The sequence below is a fragment of the Seriola aureovittata genome, chromosome 20 (assembly GCF_021018895.1).
Source record: "Seriola aureovittata isolate HTS-2021-v1 ecotype China chromosome 20, ASM2101889v1, whole genome shotgun sequence".
Classification (NCBI taxonomy): domain Eukaryota; kingdom Metazoa; phylum Chordata; class Actinopteri; order Carangiformes; family Carangidae; genus Seriola; species Seriola aureovittata.
The window spans coordinates 22,024,274-22,043,870 of NC_079383.1; the positions used below are offsets into that span (position 1 = coordinate 22,024,274).

A 19,597-nucleotide genomic window follows, 5' to 3' on the forward strand; every position below is an offset into this window, starting at 1 on the left:
AGGTCGGCTCTAAGTCTAGAGACAGAAAGCAGCTTTAGATAAATGATAATTATTGCTCCAGTATAATAATAACATGACCAAAGATACGAGAGCTCTTTATTATTCAGAACTTATTCCTGCCAATCGACACAAACTAAGATTTTTACTGAAGACTGTTGATTCACTGACGAGTCCAGCTCCATCCAGCTGAAGGTGATGCTGATTATTGAAGATTTTATTCTTATTGATTAGCAGGAGTTACCACCTGTTCTGATGTTCAGCAGCCACATCAGGCCACACTTTCCTTTTCCTTTTCCTTTTTCTTTTTCTTTTTCTTTTCCTTTTTCTTTTTCTTTTTCTTCGAGATTTTATTGCAACAGGTTTTTTTTTTTAAAATAAAAACTTGTGTGTAAGTGGAAAATAATTCAGCTTTTTCAGGACAGGTCTTGTGAATCTTATCAACAATCTGCCGGCTGCTGAGGCAGCCATGTGTTACGGGCTGAGCTGCTGGGTGGAGCTGCTTTCTGACACAGTTTTAAAGTGGTTTTCCTCTTGTTTTTCAACGGGACCTGCCAAGTGTCTATCAATAACTGTGACTCTTCATTTGCATAAAGTACAGTGTGTCTCAGGGGTCAATTCTAGGTCAAATTTTATTCTCCACTGAGTTTCCTGCAGGACTGTCTGCACCAGTCAAACACAGATCCTTGTCATTGGCTCCGAGCACACAGACTCTGCTGGACCAACCTTTCCTCTGCATTGAGCTTCGCACCTAAATGATCTTATTTTAAGAAGAAACTCGAGACATTTATGTTCAGTTGAGTTTTGTGTGTATTCATGATGTCTTTCTGCATCTGTGATTTTCTCTCTAGAACTCGTGACCTGTGAATTTGCTTCTTATGCGGAACATTAAACTTTTATTGTGTCTTCAAATAGCAATGCTTCGACTTCTGTTGCTAATTAATGCTGTTTCTAATAACCAAGAGCTTCTACCACTTACATTTCACACGTACACACACACACACACGTACACACACACACACACACACACAGACATAAACACTTCCTGTGCAACTGGGGCAGTGGTTTTCTTCGCTGCCTCTGTTTTCTAAGTGTCATTCTGCTGAACGCCTCCCTGTGTTCAGTGCTGACCTCTCTCTGCTGCAGATGCACCAGACCTCCAGGGACAGAATCAAGCTCAACCACTTCACCGCCTGGACTGGATTTCTATAGCACCTGTGTGAAATCACCAGGGAAACACTGAGCTGCTGTTCTTGAAAATGAAGCTGTCCTGAGAGAGCAGAAAGTGGAGGGGGGTCTGTGTAGTGGATGTCTGAGCGCTGCAGTGTCTGCTCGCCATGGCAGCAGCTCTGCCGGTGTGCTACCACGGCGCCATGAGCAGGAAGGAGTGCGAGGATCTGCTGGGAAAGAAGAACAAGGATGGAGCTTACCTGATCCGAGACAGCGAGACCATCCATGGAGCCATGTGTCTGTGTGTCTAGTGAGTACTCTGCTCTCTTGTTCTGTGTGAGGCTTCGATGTGCCAGACTTCCCTTTATCTCAACTCTTGGTTTTCTGTCTTCTTCTAAAGCCTTTTGTAATTTTAACAGCTGCCATCACAGCTCATAATACTAACATTGCTTTATTCCTAATAGCACTTAGATAGGTATAATATTAATAGTCATTTGTGTTGATGCAAAGCTTTTCCTCGTAAAACACAAGTGTTAATATTGAAATATTTTATATGTAAATCAGAAAACTTTATCCAGTGTTCATCAATGTTGAATAAATAGAAATAAGTTGTAAAACAAAGTTTACTTCATAAAACATGTTTCTAACGTCACTGTCATTTTGGAGCAGGTAATAGTCAAAATAAAGAAATTGCATGTAAAAAGATCAGTATACACTGTTTGCAAGTACATACTGTTTAATTAATAGATTTGTTTTAGTCAAAATTTAAAGAAATAATGGAATAGACGTTCATTTATGGGTCGTATTGCTGTGTTTACAAATGCTTCACTTGAACGCTCCTTTGTGATTCCATTGTGGTGAGTTGCTGCCTCTTCGTTTTTGTAGTTTTTCCATCAGACTGTGATGAGAGAGAAAAGCCCTTAGTGACGCTGGAAGCATCACTCATGATGTGCACAAGCGGGTAACGTGAGCAGTTCCCGTTTGTGCTGGTTCCTGTAACTCATCAGCATCATGTTTGATTTTATCAACTAAAAGTTGTTCGTAGTAAAAAAATAAATGTTGAAGAGAGGTTGGTAGAGATGTGTATCAACAACATGCATCCTGTTTGTCTTTGCAGTAAAAAGAGGGTGGTGTATACCTACAGACTGCTTCAGACACACAATGGACAGTACACTCTCATGGTAAACACACACACACACACACACAAACGTAATTTATAATTCATTCATTCATCATTTATTCATTTTTTTATCACTTCAGTTTACGCAACATAATACACACTCCATGATCTACCAATACGCCGAACAACCTTTCAATCAATCAAACTTTATTTATGCAACACCTTTCATGAACGTTATTACAATTCAAAGTGCTTTATAGAGGCTGATGATAAGATAAGAAATAAAACATTTTAAAATTGATACGAAAACTGACAAGCAACCGACGTCAGGAATGTACAGATAGGAGAGTTTAACAGCAGCCTGGTCACTGTGTGCAGGCGTTCACCGTGACTTCTCCCCTGAACATGGAAAAAAACGTATTTTAACCCTAAAAAATTCTGTTTTATCCTGGTTCAGCTGTAGAAAGATTTGAGAACTGATATCTGAAATATATATATATATAAGAAATGGCATTTACTGGTCCACATAAAGCTGTGTGTCATCAGCATAGAGGGGTAACATATATAGAATAAAAGTGACTTTAGAGTCTGATACAAAAAACTCTCTTTCAGACACATTATTATGATCGTTAACTTCATATAGACTTTTAAATTGACTGAGAGAATTGAAGTGCACATCTGCTCTGATGTCGAACCTACAACCTGATCATCAGCCGAACTTATCACAAACAACTTCTGCACATTTTCTTTTCTTTACATTGATTTGAATTCAGCTACATCCTTCAGTTTTATTTCCCTTCATGGGATAAAAAGTCTGTTGTTATGTAATTGAACCTGACTTAGACTGATTTTCCTTTCATACACACAAACATAGTGGATAGTTTCCAGCGCTGCGTGGTGTCTTCATATTTACCTGTCAGGCTGAATACAGCTCCAACAACCGTAACCAGTAAGGTAGGGCCGCCTGTAGGTCACATGAGAGGCAAAACCAGGTAAAAAAAATGTTCTAGTCATTGTTCCACTACTACCCTCTGTTGATCTTTAAGCTGTGAGTCTGTGGTAATAACTGGAGGCGACTCTAATGAGCATATCAATGTTTTTATAAGTGGGCGGTAAGAGAATAAAGTTCAGGGATTTTCAACCTAGATAATAAAAGTGAGGGGAGGATTTTGAAAAGTGTGCGCAGTACATACAGTATAGTGGCTTTACATTAGTGGCATATATGTTAGCCAACACCTCAACACAGGAACTAAAATATGATGAAATAAGTACAAAAGTTCCTTATAATCCAACATATACTCTGTTCTGAACTTTCCGCCTGTGAAAAACACACCATCTCTCACGCTCTCATTGAGACAGACAACACTTATCAAAACATGCTGGGTGTTTCATTTCATCCCCAAAATGGAAACTTGGTAGTTATCAGCTCACCCCCATAGCAGAGGAAACTTCTCTGACGTTGGTTTAGGCACGAAAACACCACACAACACTTTGTACCACACTAACGGTCTGATAGAGACTTTTTTTTTGGGGGGGGGGGGGGTAATTTATTTTCCATTCAACTGCAAGCATGAGGTCACCGTCTAATGGAGCAGAGTTTTACCCTCTAGATCTGCTGCCCACTTCTCAGAATTGTTTGTTCAGCAATGAAAACCAATGTTGTGGTTTTTGATGTTGCGCAACATTACAGCTACAGATCTTCTTATTATTTTGTCTCAGTATTTCTTCCTCAGGATAGATGTCAGAACTAACAACACAATAAACAACATGAATCAACACCTCATCACTTCATGAAGGAGGATTTGTCTCAGGACTGTTGCATTAGACTGCATTAGTATCAGGAGTAGCTGCTGTGATAAACTGCCAGCTGACTGTGTGCTGTATATATGACTAAAGCTTGAAGGTTCCAGGTTCAGCTTTATTGTCAGGATTGCTTGAAAATAAAGTAAATAAATAAATTAGAATAGAATAACACATTCAAATAGGCATTAAAATAAAGCAAGGCAGAATATACTGACTGAATATACACAGCTTTGTGTATGTATACAATCATATAAACACAAACAAGATGTGCAATGTAAATGTAAAAGTTATGGTGGGAAGATTTATCAGTGGGGGTGAAGGTAGCGCGAAGGGGCCGGTTTGGTTATACGCACATATAGACCAACACACCACAGTGTGGAGCTGAGACTCAACACAGAGCTGCAGTGTGTTCACATTCGCACGGACTCGTTCTTCACCCAGTGTTTTGTTTTGCCCTCAGGCGGCGGGGGGTGTGGAGGAGACGTTCTTTAAGAACTTGGAAGATCTGATTCGTCACTATAAGAGAAAGAACCAGGGCCTGGCCATGCACCTGCGCCACTCCGTCAAAAGGAAGACGGCCTTGTTGATTAAACCCCCAAACCCACCTGGAAACTCACCTGGAAACTCACCTAGAAATCCACCTAGAAATCCACCTGGAAACCCACCTGAGGAAGAGGAGGAAGATCCATTCGAAGAACCTGATTATGAGAGTATGTCATATGTTTTTTTTACTGATCTTTCTCACAGCATCTTTTTTGACTCATGGTGTATTTGACCTCCTCTTCTTCTTCTTCTTCTTCTTCTTCTTCTTCTCCTTCTTCTTCTTCTTCTAGACGCTCCTAACTCTGAATACGTCGAGGTCCTCCCTGATTAACACGAAGCATCAAGCACATGAAGAAAGTGCCAAAGATGTTTTGGGGAAAAAGTCTGAACAATGGGACTTAAAAAGGACGACGGATCAAGTTCAGAATGATGAATAAGGAACGTGGACGTTGGACACGTCCTTAACAACAAAGATCTTCATCTTGTATTTTCATTTTTTTTTTGTTGCTGTTTTTATCCAGCGGATCAGTGGTCATTCCACCACTTTGCTCCAGACTGAAATATCTCAACAACTATTTATGGATTGCCATGAAATTTGCTTCAGATACTCGTGTTCACCAGAGGATGAATCCTCCTGACTTTCATGATCCTCTGACTTTCCCTCTAGTGTCCTCAGCAAGTTTCGTACATCTGGGACACACATTCACGTCCTCCATGAGCCTTAGTCTTGTTCTAGTATTCCTCAGTCTTTTACAGTTTACAGTTATATTGTAGGACTTGTTCCATCTGATCATTTGCATTTGACACATGCTAGTTAGTTACAGGCATATGGAAAGTCTTGACCTATAAAAGGGAAGGTGTTGATGCAGCAAAATTTACCCAAATATCTCAAAATGTGTGATCCAGTCATCCAGCTGAAGGACAGTTTCATTATTCCTCAGCCGTGGGCTCATTTACATGTTGCTTCGCATCATTAACAGTCGTGAAAGGCACAAATTCAGCTCCATAAACTGAGAGACTAAACAGTTTAACCCCTCCCTGCTTGTAGCTGAGCTGAAACACCATTTCTTGGTCTGCAAATGTGGAATTAATGAAGAAACAGGAAACTCAAAGAATAGTCACGTATGTTTAAATGTTGTAAAAGCGCTCAACCTGAGCTTCCTGAAGCAGGACACATAAAATGAAAGTATCAGTCTGGTCGCCCAAGTAACATGAGAAGAGCAAAACCATAATGTGTCTCAAATGTTTTGACTTCTCTGCCCTGGTTGTTTGGTCCTTATTGTGTCGGGGACTATTTTCTGCGGTGCACTGATCCATATGTGGTGCTGTATAGAGTATTTTGGGGCAGCAGGTGTGTGCGTGGGACTGAGTCTAAATCAATTTCAGTGTGTGTTTCTGGTGATGAAAGTTTAATAATAGTATTAGTAAAAGTTTTTGGAAACATTGGAGCTGTGCGGCTCAGAAGAATAAATACTCTCACACTACTGCGTTAATCAGGTACAGTCAGTGTTGGTTTTGCTCTTGTCATTAAAGTGCCATTAAACTTTTAATGAATAATACCTTTGCATGTTTTTCCCAGACTTTAACTTTGATTATTGGCTCTTCATTTGGGAATATTTAATGTTATGAAGAAATATTTCAGTGGGTTTGACCTTTGTTCTGTTAAAGAGCATGTACATGTACATATGAGATTTTCAATGGGCTATTTATTCATATATATTATGCAAATTTCATGAAAACAAGAAACATGATATTGTAAAACATAAACATACTGTGATGCTTTTTTCAAAGAGCATAAAGACAATATTCAGTATTATGTAACTATTAGTTTTCATATGCAATTTAAACATGTAGCATTAGAATCACAGGACTTGATGGATTTGATAAATATTTAATATTAAAATTTTCCTTTTTGACAAGGACGTTAATAATTGATTTTAACTTTCATCCTGATTAATGAGGGACTAAAATAAGATCTGTTTTTATTCTGCAATTGCCAAAATTCTTTCTGCTGTATGTGAGACTGTAATTGGTCAGTTCTGCCTTGTTGATCATTTCTTGTCACCTGGTTTGTCAAAGCGGTGAAGTGAGGCTCCACACAGAAAACAAAATGTTGGCGTGAACACATTTGCATTTAACAAGTTCTGTAAAGTTGACAGAAGAAGTCGGATAAGTTGATTGTTTTGTTTGAAACCAAAGAATCATGATCATATCTAAACGTATTGCATTTATATTGTTATAGCTTATAAGCTTGCGGCTTTGTCTTGTGTGGTCAGGCCGCTGTGCCCTCGGCCTGGTGTTGCTTTCTCTTCAACATCGTTTACAGGTTGTATTGCAACAGACGTCACATTATTTTTGCTTTTATTTTGATTATATATTTTTACATTTGTTTTTATTTGCTGCAGACATCTAATATTTGACATTAATGGAACATTTTGTTTTTGATCGGGCAACTCACTCACTCCTTATGATTATAATCCTGTGAGGTTCACTGTGACATACAAGTCACTGTTGCAGACACAAGAGACCTAAAACTCTGAGATTGTCCATCATGTCCTCGCCTTTCACGCGGATATGGACCGATATATGAATCTTGCAGCTACACAGACCCGTAGACCTGTTTGTTACTTCTCTGTTTTATGGTCTGTGCGGACTAAACATCATCACACATCCTGTCTCTGTTTTCACACCCCACCAGTACAAGCTGATCCGAGCCACTTCACATTTCTTTAACTGACCTTTTATTAAGCATTGCTTTCGTTACTTCGGTACTGTTATCATATTTTTTTGCACATTAATTTTTTTGAGGGAAGATTGAATTATTATTGCACATTTCAAGTTAATGCACATCTCTGCCTCTTTAATTTATGTGACCAAACAAGTGCACAGGGGAAACAACAAAGACATGCGTGAAAAAAGTGGAAAAAGTCAGTGGTGTGTTTAAAGACAGGACGCATGGTCTAACCACAGTTTCCACACATAAATACAGAAGCAACTATGATCATATGCATCCACTCGTACACACATGCACAAACGTGCTATCACCCACCCTCAAGTAAAGTTGGCAGGAAATCTGAAAACAAATATAATATGTGATTACAATGACAGATTTATAAGGGCTGGCCTCAGGAACATAAACTTTTTTAAGACAGGGCGCTTGTTTTGGATTGCATTAAAATGTATTTGTGTATATATATATATATATATATATATATATATATATGATAAACTTTTTTAAGACAGGGCACTTGTATTGGATTGCATTAGAATGTATTTGAACCAAAGTGTTGATTAAAAACATGTTTTTAAAAAAGGTTTAATTTATTTAGTTTTATTTGTTCTATTTTATTTTATTTTGTTCCTTTTATTTTGTTCTATTTTATTTAGTTTAAGTCATTTTATTGTTACATTTATTTAATTATTTATTTTATGTATTTTATATTATCTTTTTTATTTTATTTCATTTATTTAGTTGTATTTATTTTGTTTTCTTGCATTTATTTTATTTTATTTTTTACAGTAAAGTAAGGCTGTTTCTTGCTCCGCCCCTTTGGTTACGTGTCTGGTGGCACGTGTCATGGCCTCTTCCAACACAGGTAATGGAGGGGGGTTATACATTGCATAAATTCGTTTAATTAATGAAAGATACAAAGTTAAAGCTTCCACATTATGTCTTAACATAAGGTATAAGTAGTTTAGTAGTATAACGCATTCATTTATATCATACACCTATCAATATTAGCTTTATTGATAAAGAATGAACCTGTCGTCTCTCCCTTTTCTCGAACATGGTCCGTTCCTTCCTCATTCGAAGCTCGAAGCGGGAGGAGGCTGCCGTTGTGTTGCCGTTGTGTTGCCGGTTGTTGCTTATGAAGAAAGAAAAAGCCACCAAAGGTAGTCTGTGACGAAAAAGCAGGAAAATGTGGTTCTTTTACATACATGAGCAGCGGTTAAAAGTTATAAGCCACTTTTGAAATAAGCAATTTAATTTGCTGTTGTCATGAAAGACTAAGAAAGGCTTGCTAGCTAGTGTTAGCAAAGTCCCTAAGTTAGAGGTTCAAGGTGGACGTTGTTGTCTTTGCGAGCTAATGCGTTATCTAACGATTTAAAACTTCTCATAAAGAACAGTTTTGTTCCACAGGATGGACCTGACTACGTGTTTGAAGTCTCTGTTGTTGGCTATCCAGCAGTACAGAGACAGCAGGACGGTACAAAACGCAGCGCAGCTACAGAAACAAGTGGAGGTGAGCGCTGCTTTCTGCCTCCAAGGTTCAAATGTTCAATGTTTCATCCACAAAAACATGGAAATCACACTGAAATCACTGGTCTGATTTATAATCCTTTAAGACAGCCTACCAAGGCCACAGGCGTGGTTTCAGAGTCAGTAGATACACAGTGATGGGGCAGAATATCTCGAGGAGGCAGGTAGTAAATCAGGGGTTATGTTATGATTAGTTAAACAATGTGCATACAGTAGTTAAGTTGCCATAAAGACTGTTTTTAAAGGCTGGATGTTTTGTATACCCAGAGTTTACCCAAATATATACAAATGAAATACTCATTTGTAGAATTTACAATATATAACATATAACAATATACATATTTCTTGTCCAGAAGAAACAAGGAGTGTGATTATATAGGCTGTTTTGCCAGTTACCGCTGTAACAACACATCAAGCAAATTAAATGCAGTCTAATAAAACAGTCCTGTAATACATGCTCAGTTTTTGTTGAAACTGTTGGTCATTTTGTAGGTAGTGATATGTGGTGCTGTTGGACAGTACCTGTATTGCATTAAACTGAGAGGTGATCTATTTCTAGTCATTTCATTACTAAAAGAAAAAAAAGAATTATTGGATTGCCTCATAGAATAGAATAAATTATGTTACAATGAGAACAAAGTGTGAATGTGTTTGGACCAAAATGAAAAACTGTCTTAGCCTTGTGATTACAAGCCAAAATACTGGTACAGATATTTAAGCTTTTCTGAGAGTTGGTTGGTACATTTACATCAACGTAGCCTACAGTCTGCAGTAAACATACTCTGTGTGTGTGTTTGTTTGTTTGTTTGTTTGTTTGTTTGCAGGAGGTTTCGGGCCTAAATTGTGACCAGCTGCTGTCTTCAGGCCAGGTGTTACCTAGTGAGTGTGTGAGTGGACTGGTGGAGCTGGTTGGAAACCCAAACACCAGCCCGACCTTGACAAGCTCCATCATCTCCCTGCTGGCAAAACTAGGTAGTGTGCACCTGTGTACATACATCATATCCCTTTCCCCCATCACACACATGCCATAACCTTAAGGCTGTAGCAGTTTTTCATGTTGGTGTCACATGGGAACAGGATCTTCTTTCTTTAGGAATCAGATGCAGAAAACTGAAAACATAGTCCTTATCTTTTTCCCATCTTGCACACACTCCCTCAGCCTGTGATGATGACAGTCGGGAGATACTTCACAGCAGCTACAACCTCACCAGCACCCTGGCCTCTGTCATCCACTGCCATAGTGCCACACCAAGAGATCCACTGCTACTGCAGGTATGTCCATCCCTGCAGACAGTTTGGTGTTGCCTTGTCCGGCAGTGTCTTCTCTGTACAGGATATTCTCAGTGCACATTTTGAAAGATGCATTAAGTAACGGATGAGGTTGTCTCAAAAAATCCTGATGGTGCCATGTATTGTTTGATGACCTTGTAATGAATCAAGCTAAAATGAGTAATTGTTGTTATGTTAAACTTTGTAATGGACCATATGATGTAAAGGTGTGTTTGTGTTTCAGTGTTTACAGGTGCTGCAGAAACTGACGTACAACACTCGCATCTTCCAGTCGACAAACTACATCCACGAGCTCATCGCTTTCCTCATGACCAACATGTAAAACTCGCAGCTCACATCTCACAGTATGATGTCATGAGAGTGAAGGGTTGTTTGGATCCAGCTAATCATATTATGCTCTTTCGCTGCAGCCAGTCTCACAATGACGACATCATCATGCCCTGCCTCGGCCTCATGGCCAACCTGTGTCGTGACAACCACTCGGTGCAGAGCCACATCAAGTCTCTGGTGAGTCTCAGCTGAATAAATGACTCAAGGGGTCAGTCTGTGTGTGTGAGGACGGAAATGAACATTTTTACTTTCAGTTGCTTTTCATTTTAACAGGTTTGCATTTCCTTCCTCCAGCTTCTCAGTTGTAGGAATTTGCTGCATTTGTTGAAGTCATGTGACAGTGAATAGAATATCTTTGGTTAGGCAATACAAGACATCTGAAGACGTCACACTTCACTCTCGAAAACAGAGATGAACATTTTCACTATTCTTTGACAATTTATGGACAAATCAAGAAAATAAGTGAGAATGTGAAAAAGTGTTGTGCTGAAGCTAAAGAAATATAAATATGCAAATAAAATAGTATTTAAAATCGTGTGCAGGAAGCAGGAAGTGTTTGACAGATGCTGAAATATAGAATTCCACTTTTTTGCACATTATGATTACATGAAGGGGTTTTGTTTTTTGATTTTATATATATATATATATATATATATATATATATATATATATATATATAAAATAAAAAAAAAAAAAACTTCTTTGTTGTGCCAAATACCATTAAAAATAGTTGTTGATGTTTAAATGTGTTTAAATGTCTGGTCAGTTTTATTATTTAAAGTTAAATGCCCTTACAATATGTTTGATTATTGACTGTGGTGATTTTGTTTTTGTATCACTTGTTTTGTGTCTCACTGCACTTACTGTATACGATGTCCCGAGGGTTTGGGTTGTTTTTGTTGTGAACCCACCCAAGCAAATTACTGTCAGCTCTATTGAATTGGCAGTAAAGCATCTGGAAGAGGCAGACAAGATTAATTGCATTAGACTCATTAAAACACAACTGAAAGTATCTTGTGGGGACTTTTAGACATCACACTTTGGTTCGTGTGGTTTGTTTTTTTTTTTTTTTAGGACAGTGTGAAGCCGTTTTATCGAACACTGATCAACTTCCTGGCTCACAACAGTCTGACTGTGGTGGTCTTCACCTTATCCATACTGTCCAGCCTCACTCTGAACGAGAAGGTTGGAGAGAAGGTGGGTTTCTTTTTACTGTGTGTTGGGTTTTCAAAGAATGACAAAGTTGTTTTTTTGTTTTTATTTTTATCTCAACAGCAGTTGTTTGTTCCTTTTTTGTGTTTGTTCCTCTTTTTACTTCAGTTTTTATTTACCACTGGAAGAATCTAACTGCAGCCTCATTCATCTTCTCTGTATCTGGGTTTGTTCCCATCAGCTCTTTGACGCAAAGAACATCCACCAGACGTTCCAGCTCGTGTTCAACATCATTGTGAACGGTGATGGCACTCTGACAAGAAAATACTCAGTTGACCTTTTGGTTGAACTGTTGAAGAACCCCAAAATAGCAGACCTCCTCACTAGGTATACACATATAGATGTCATACACATGTATACACATATAGATGTTTCTAAAGTAGGGCGTTTAACCGCAGTGGTTGCTTCAGTGCTCTGTGGACTGTGAATTGCATTGTTGAAAGCCATATTTCCATTTCTAGGTACCAGCACTTCTCAGCATGCGTGTCTCAGGTTTTAGGACTGCTGCAATCAAAAGACCCGGATTCTGCAGCCAAGGTGAGACGACAGAGACCAGACAATTATACACCAAACATGTAATACATTATTCTGTATGTCTTTATTTAACATTTCCACTGTAAAAACAGGTACTGCAACTCTGATGGTTAAAATTGTCACATCTTTTTTTTTTATCTTATTTTTTCATATGCAAGACTGGATGTTTTATTTGGCAGACAGTGGAGCAATGACAGGAAATGAGGAGGTGACATACAACAGATGTCCCCAGCTGATATCAGATTTGACACGTTATTTTACTCAGCTCCTTAAAGCTATAACTCTCTAGGATCCTTTGAGGAAGAGATTTTTAACATCTGTACATGCCGATGTAGCCGATATAAAAACAATGAAGTAACTCCACACACCATGTAGTGTGAATGGCCAGAAGATGGTCTTCAAAGTAGATAATTAAAATGTGATGTAAAATGAGCTGTAGCGCAGGTTAAAGACAGAATTGTGTGTATAGCAGGTCAGTGGTTTAAATGAGCGGATCTGTTAACCCGTCAGATATTTCCTTTATTGAACTATTTAGTGTTTGATCTATAAAATGTCAGAATATAGTGAGGCTTTAATCCTGATTTGTGTGTGTTGTCTGCAGGTGTTGGAGCTCCTCCTGGCCATGTGCAGTGTGTCAGGTCTGCGCTCGCTCCTGTGTGAGGTGGTTTTCAAACCGGCGGGGGCCAAACTCAGAGCAGCAGGTCGAAGGCAGGTGTGCGGACCGGACGGGGGACGCAGACCGGAGGCCGGGCTCGCTCTGGTGCAGTGGCTGAGCTCACCTGTGGAGGGCGCTGAAACTTGCTCTCTCCAGGCCCTGCACCTGTTGAATGAGCTGCTGGAGGTACGACATATTAAAACACATGCATGAACCCAAAATATGATCAAATACTTTCCTTGTTCTATTTAAATACAAACTTGTACTTATATTAAGTTACCTCAGCAGCTCTATATAAAATACATTTAGGACCACCTGATTTTTCTGTGTGACCACCTGTTAAATATAAAGTGAATACATGTAAAAGCTGGATATGGTTTTCATTTTTCCAGCTTTTTTGTCTGTGCACTGAAACCAAACCTTACTTTGAAGAACATACGTGTTTTTCAACAAAACCTTTTTTCATTTAACAAAAGAAGACAAATTTCTAAAATGATCAAAATTGACTGAAACAAGCTTCTTTGAATTTGATTTTAATCAGTAAATATCAAAGAATAATAAAACAGACGAATCAAACCAGACATTTTAGGCTGTGAACGTGTTTTAACTCTCTGCTACAGACACATTTCATCTGGTGCTCAATCAGTATTGAGGTTTGATAATCAGGCCAAATTACATTTAAATTTTAGGTCAATATGTGGAAATTTATATCAGCTGCACTTCTGCTCTTACACAATGATGCATATTTGTTATATATGTTGTATGCTAATATCAGGAATGCATACACCTCATCCCCCCTCCCCCCGCTGGGACGCTCAGATCACAACGTCCTTCATTCCAGCAGCTGTCAGACTCCACAACTCCTGCTCTTCCTGACCATGTGCAAACTTTTTCATGTACATATCGTGTGTATTGTGTATATTGTATTTATTAGTGTATATTTGGTATATTTTTGTTGTATATTTCCATAGATGTTTATTCTATAGTTTATTCTTTATGTTTATTTTTCTGCTGTGGTAAATTAATTTCCCAGTTGTGGGATTAATAAAGTTAATCTAATCTAATATGTTATTTTGGTTTCACTTTGGTTTAAGTTCTTGCATCACCCTCTGATGTGACGTGTTTAGAGCTGAGCTTTTACCACTCCTCAACGTGACTATAGGTCTCATAGATCCAGGAAGACGCTGTGTCTGTATCTCTAACAGAAAGATTCTCCTCATTCTGTTTCTTTCCCTCCTGCCCTCCTCGTCCTGATCTGTTCAGGAGGCTCTGGGAGCAGAGAGCGTCCCTGATAGTGTGGTGAGCTTTGTAGAAATGTTGCTTCCAGTCCTGTTGGGGCTCCTGAAGGGCCTTGATCCTGCAAAGGGAGACGCTCAGCTGAGAAAACACTGCCACCGCATCACACACGTTACCAGCTTGCTGCTTAATATCCTTCCCCTGACTGTGCCGCTCTGCTTTTTGTGTATGTTTCTGTCTTTCTGGTTTGTTTTGAAGCCTTAACTCCTCCACTCCTGTGCGCTGAGGACTCCACCAGATCCTTAGTGTCCCGTCAGGTGAGCGCTCAACTCTGCCTCTCACAGGTTCAATCCCTCCTCTCCTGTTGCCATAACAACAGCCCCCTCACCTGTCTCCCTCCCGGCTCCGACAACAATCTCAGGTGAGGGACAGCTTGAGTTATGATCATTATTTAAAATTGTACATATGTACTTGGGTGCTGATTGCACGTGAGTTTCTTCCGTTTCCGTAGCTCGGTCTCACAAAGAGGTGTGATGTACGTTTACACACGTGTGACCACGAAACTGATAGAAACACAGTCACAGCAACACGTCGCTCTGTCACACGTCGCTCCTTTATTACAGAACTGCTGACATGTTGATGCATCAGTAATGATAATCTGCATGTTTACCTGAAGTTATATAAATGTTTTGATATTTTTACTTTAGTTTTGATCTGAATACTTTTAAATGCTTAAAGTTGTGTGTGTGTGTGTGTGTGTGTGTGTGTGTGTGTGTGTGTGTGTGTGTGTGTGTGTGTGTGTGTGTGTGTTCAGTCAGGTGTGTGCAGAAGCTCTGCTCAAGACTCTGGAGTTAATGAGCAAACTGAGACAGCAGGTGAAAGACATGGAGACCAGCTTCTACAGGATGTTACAGGTAAACACACACACACACACACACACACACCTTTCACCTCCCGTGCTTCGTCTCTAGCGTTCTTTCCTGTTCTGTGGTTTTCTCTGTGACCTACTTCTCTCTCTGGCTCTATCATCCAGGATCAGAGGATAGTTACTCCCCTCTCTCTGGCCCTGACGTCCCACCACAGAGAGCGCGTGCAGACCGGCCTCTCTCTGTTGTTTGAAGCCACGCCCCTCCCAGACTTCCCCTCATTGGTGTGAGTTACAGCCACAAAATGCATTTACTTCTACTTTCTACCACACAGTTTATATTTATTCCCAGTTCCTCTTAATTAATCTAATCTCATAGTAACAGCAAACATGTCGAGTCAGGTTCATTAAATACATGTAGCGTCAGACTTTCAGTCTCCCATAAGACACCGTGGGTAAGTGGTTCTCACCCTGCAGTTTGTGACACACCAGCAGAAACTTTTAGTGGTCACAAAAATATTTGTGTTTAATTATTTATTTATTTATCTATTTCAAATTTTCTTCTTGTTGTCTTGTCACCTCTTCATGTCTCTAAAAATCCTTTATAGGACCTATTTGTAAGTTTTGCTATTGCTAACTAGCTAGCGTTAGCATTAACAGCTGCGTGCTTGATCAGTGAACACAGTGACATGAGGAGAACAGAGTGTGGAAGTTTATTTGAAAGTAAAAATGACCCACTTACATGTAAGTTGTTTAGATAATATGGAAAAACGTTGCTGTTTTTGATCCCATCTGTCAAATTTTGAAGTCTGGGGGAAAGTATCGCGGCCAACAACGCCTATCGCCAGAGGGAGGCCGAGCTGTCCGTCAAACGTGTTGCAGTGCAGGAAGTCCCACCTCCCAGGACAAACGCCAGCGTCCTGGACTCTTCCAGTGGCTGCAGCAGGAGTGTCAGCAATCTGGTTGAGAAGATCCAGAATGGTTTGGAGGTACAACATGCACGTGTTTTTAAATTGATACTGGGAAGCTCCTGTATATTGTTTAGTGTAAGAATTGCATCATATACTGAGACTTTTCAGTTGATTGAATCTGAGAGGAGTATGTTTTAGTTTTGACCCTCAGTTGGGTTCATGTAGGTTCACTGTGATCTGAATATTACATGAGGCTGGAAAAAGCCCCATCTCTTCAGGACGTCAAAGAGTGTTCAGATAACACAGTCGCTCTTTGATTGGACCGCCCAACACCTGCAACCGGTGACAAGGGGATCACAATTCAGAGTCTTCATTATATCAGACACTGTGGTGCATGTGTTAAAATTAACTCCCTCCAGCTGTTAACAGTATTTGTGGGTGTGAAATGTTTTTTTTTCTCACGGACGTCCTCTTGTTCGTAGCTGCAGGAGCAAGTGAAGGACTCACACGTGTCTGAGATCATCGACGTTTATGAACAGAAGCTCTCTGCATTTGCGGTGAGTACGTTTGTCTGCTGACATGAGAATTTACAGAGGAATTATTATCACACGTGTACATGTCGGAATAAAACATTAGAAATATAATTAAAAGAATTAATTAAATCTAAAAAGAACTCCATATGCACAAAACTAAGACCTCAAATATGATTGTAACTTGTTTGGATCGTCACCTTTTTGACAGTGTCACAAAGGTTTGAAATTACGTGAGATTGTACGACTGTTTCTCGTCATTTTGAACTAGCTGCAGGTGCAGGGGAACAAATGGAGATAAATGGGTTACAGCCGTAATTATGGAAACTGTATTGATGTTAGAGCTGTGACGGTATTGGCTGTGGATCATTAAGTTTAACATTGTCCTCATTGAATGACGGTGGGCTCAGTCACATTTCTTTGTCGCCTCGTCAGTCTAAGGAGAGTCGTCTGCAGGACTTGTTGGAGGCGAAGGCTCTGGCTCTCTCTCAGGCCGACCGTCTCATCGCTCAGTATCGCTTCCAACGAGCTCAAGCTGAAGCTGAGGTGACATTCACACACCTGAACAATTCACACAGTAGCTGCATGAATATGACTAATACTATCCTTTTCCGGCACTAGTTTAGGACTGATGTGAATGTGACATGAAAACCACAGGACAGGTACAGTCTCCGGTTGCTGAGACTTATTTTCTGCTCTGTGTTTTTTTCAGGCTCGTAAGCTCGGCTGTTTGCTGAAGGACGCCGAGCGCCGGCGCGAGGATCTGCAGGGCGAGCTGAGCAACCAGGTGCTGGAGGTGGAGCGCTCCAAGGCCGACATGGAGGAGCTGCTGCAGCACAACGCCAGGCTGCAGCAGGACTCGGAGGAGCACCAGGCCCTCAAAGGAGCCTACAACACCCTGCTCAACAGGTCAGAGGCAGAGAGGCTTTGTTAACCATATCCAGACATTTGAATTGTTAAAACCAGGATTTTCTTGACAATAAAATTATGTATTTTCACCCAAAAAACAAGGTTCCAAAAACAGAATCAGAATTTAGCCGGTTCGTGCAAAAATATTATTTCTAAGTTTCCATTTTCACATTAATTAACTCCATTAAAAAGGTTCTTTAAAGACTCACATTCAGTTATAGAAGTTTTTATAATAAATACAACTCTACCTGGTTGACTGAACACAAACATGATCCAGTCTCATCGACTTCATTAGAGGTTTTCTCTCTTTTGGGCCCAAAATGTCCAAAAAAATAACTTTAAGAAAAAAACCGCATTGTAATTCTGTTCCTTTTGTATAATAATACAATTTGAAGGCTATAATCACATTAAAACTCAAAATTATAAAGAAAGAATCAGTATGAATTCTTACTATGAGGGTGTGTCAGGTGTGGGCAGGTGCACTGGGTTGTACTGTCGTCGTTTGGACGAGTAACGGGTCGTTCTGCCGCAGGTTCAATGAGAGCGAGCGGCTGCTGAAGGAGCTGCAGGCGGCTCACATCTCTCTCACCAAACAGAACGACACACTGAGGAAGAGCCATGAAGCGCTCCAACTCCAACACGAAAAGTAATACACACACACACACACACACACACACACACACACACACACACACACACTTCAGTCGTGGCATTTATCTTTGCATCTTTATCTTTGCACTTTCTCTCTCTCTCTTTCTTAGGATGGCGTCGGTGTTGGAGGAGAGAGGGGAGGAGATCAGATCCCTCCAATCAGATCTACAGCAGAGAAACAGTGACATCGCAGGTGAGTCAGACTTCAGCACCAGTCAGCTGGTAAACGCAGCGAGCCGTCGTAAATAATTAACACTTTGGCGCCACGTGGTGGTCACATTGAGAATGACTGCGTGGCGGTGCTGGAGTTGATGCTTTGGCTCGGTCCCGTCAGGTCTGCGGGGGCAGCTTCGGGCCGAGGAGGAGAGGCTGAAGGAGAGGGATCAAGAGAAGAGGGACCTGGAGGAGACGGTGGATGTTTTGAGGAAGGAGCTTAACAAGACGGAGCAGGCCAGGAAGGACGCCAGCATCAAGGTGACAAAGAGAGTGAAAGCAGAGATACAAGAAGCACAAACAGTCATTTTCAGTGGCTCAATCTCCATTCAGAAGAATATTCTTCTTAGTCTTTGTTGCTCCTGCCCTGAGATAATCCTTCAGAAGGACTCAGGCTTCTGGCTAACGGCAAAATTCATCAAACAGAAAATAAATCGGTCCCTACTCTTGAACCTTTCCTGTTTTCCAGGCGTCCTCCCTGGAGCTGCAGAAGAGCCAGCTGGAGACGAAGCTGAAGCAGAAGGAGGACGAGCTGAACAAACACTCGGCGATGATCGCCATGATCCACAGCCTCAGCAGCGGCAAGATGAAGAGCGACGTCAACCTGTCGCTCTGAGGAACGCACAGAGATGCAGATGAGTCGGGGGGGACAGAACAGATTCTGTTTTTTAAACTCACAAAGATTTATGGACAATGATCTAAATTTTAAAACCAGTTAACACACTTAATGACCTAAACTAAAAATGAAGCTGTATTTTTTAAAGTCGGGTCATATTTAAATCATTGTATGTGTCGTGTTTGTGTTTGTGTTTTTATTGTTTGCTGAATAAATGATGGATTTCTGTTCATACTGGATTCCTCGGTCCAATAAAATGTACACGTGTCTTGAAAACGCATTTTATACTAATAATTTCAACAGCAACAAAATAGATCAGATTTAATCCAAAAACATGCATTTGATCAGACAGACGTGTGTGTGTGTGTGTGTGTGTGTGTGTGTGTGTGTGTGTGTGTGTGTGTGTGTGTGTGTGTGTGTGTGTGTGTGTGTGTGTGGTGTGTGTGTGTGTGTGTGTGTGTGTGTGTGTGTGTGTGTCTGCTGTGAAAGGGTTAAAAATCACCTCGACAGGTGTGTATTGTTTTCAGGTCGTCCATCCCTTTGACGGAACTTCTTCAAATTTGGCATTAACATTCACCAGGACGAACTGATTACATTTTGGTGGTCAAAGGTCAAAGGTCAAGCTCAGTGTGACCTTTTTAGCCATTAATCAAGGCTTCACAGCAATTATGACAAATCTTCCCACAAATGGTGAATATTTTCTCTGACTCTGGATGAACAGGGATGAGACCTGGAACTAGTTTGAGTGGAG

The 19,597-nt window shown here is 40.2% G+C and overlaps 2 protein-coding genes across 2 annotated transcripts; both read left to right on the forward strand.

Annotated features, from left to right (window-relative positions):
• The first annotated feature begins 1,111 nt into the window (after positions 1-1,111).
• Positions 1,112-6,192, forward strand: si:ch73-264p11.1 (uncharacterized protein LOC100000923 homolog). Its single transcript, XM_056363780.1, has 4 exons — positions 1,112-1,477; positions 2,285-2,348; positions 4,551-4,800; positions 4,924-6,192. Exons 1-4 carry the CDS (start codon positions 1,335-1,337, stop codon positions 4,962-4,964), a joined length of 498 nt encoding a protein of 165 aa, XP_056219755.1. The 5' UTR covers positions 1,112-1,334; the 3' UTR covers positions 4,965-6,192.
• A 2,266-nt stretch (positions 6,193-8,458) lies between these two features.
• cip2a (cellular inhibitor of PP2A) lies at positions 8,459-19,085 on the forward strand. Its single transcript, XM_056363784.1, has 22 exons — positions 8,459-8,527; positions 8,775-8,877; positions 9,719-9,866; positions 10,054-10,166; positions 10,408-10,502; positions 10,595-10,691; positions 11,589-11,711; positions 11,908-12,053; positions 12,188-12,263; positions 12,862-13,101; positions 14,179-14,341; positions 14,425-14,572; positions 14,966-15,065; positions 15,185-15,303; positions 15,825-16,005; positions 16,410-16,484; positions 16,893-17,003; positions 17,170-17,366; positions 17,899-18,012; positions 18,128-18,210; positions 18,352-18,491; positions 18,700-19,085. Exons 2-22 carry the CDS (start codon positions 8,776-8,778, stop codon positions 18,844-18,846), a joined length of 2,718 nt encoding a protein of 905 aa, XP_056219759.1. The 5' UTR covers positions 8,459-8,527; position 8,775; the 3' UTR covers positions 18,847-19,085.
• Positions 19,086-19,597: the final 512 nt, after the last annotated feature.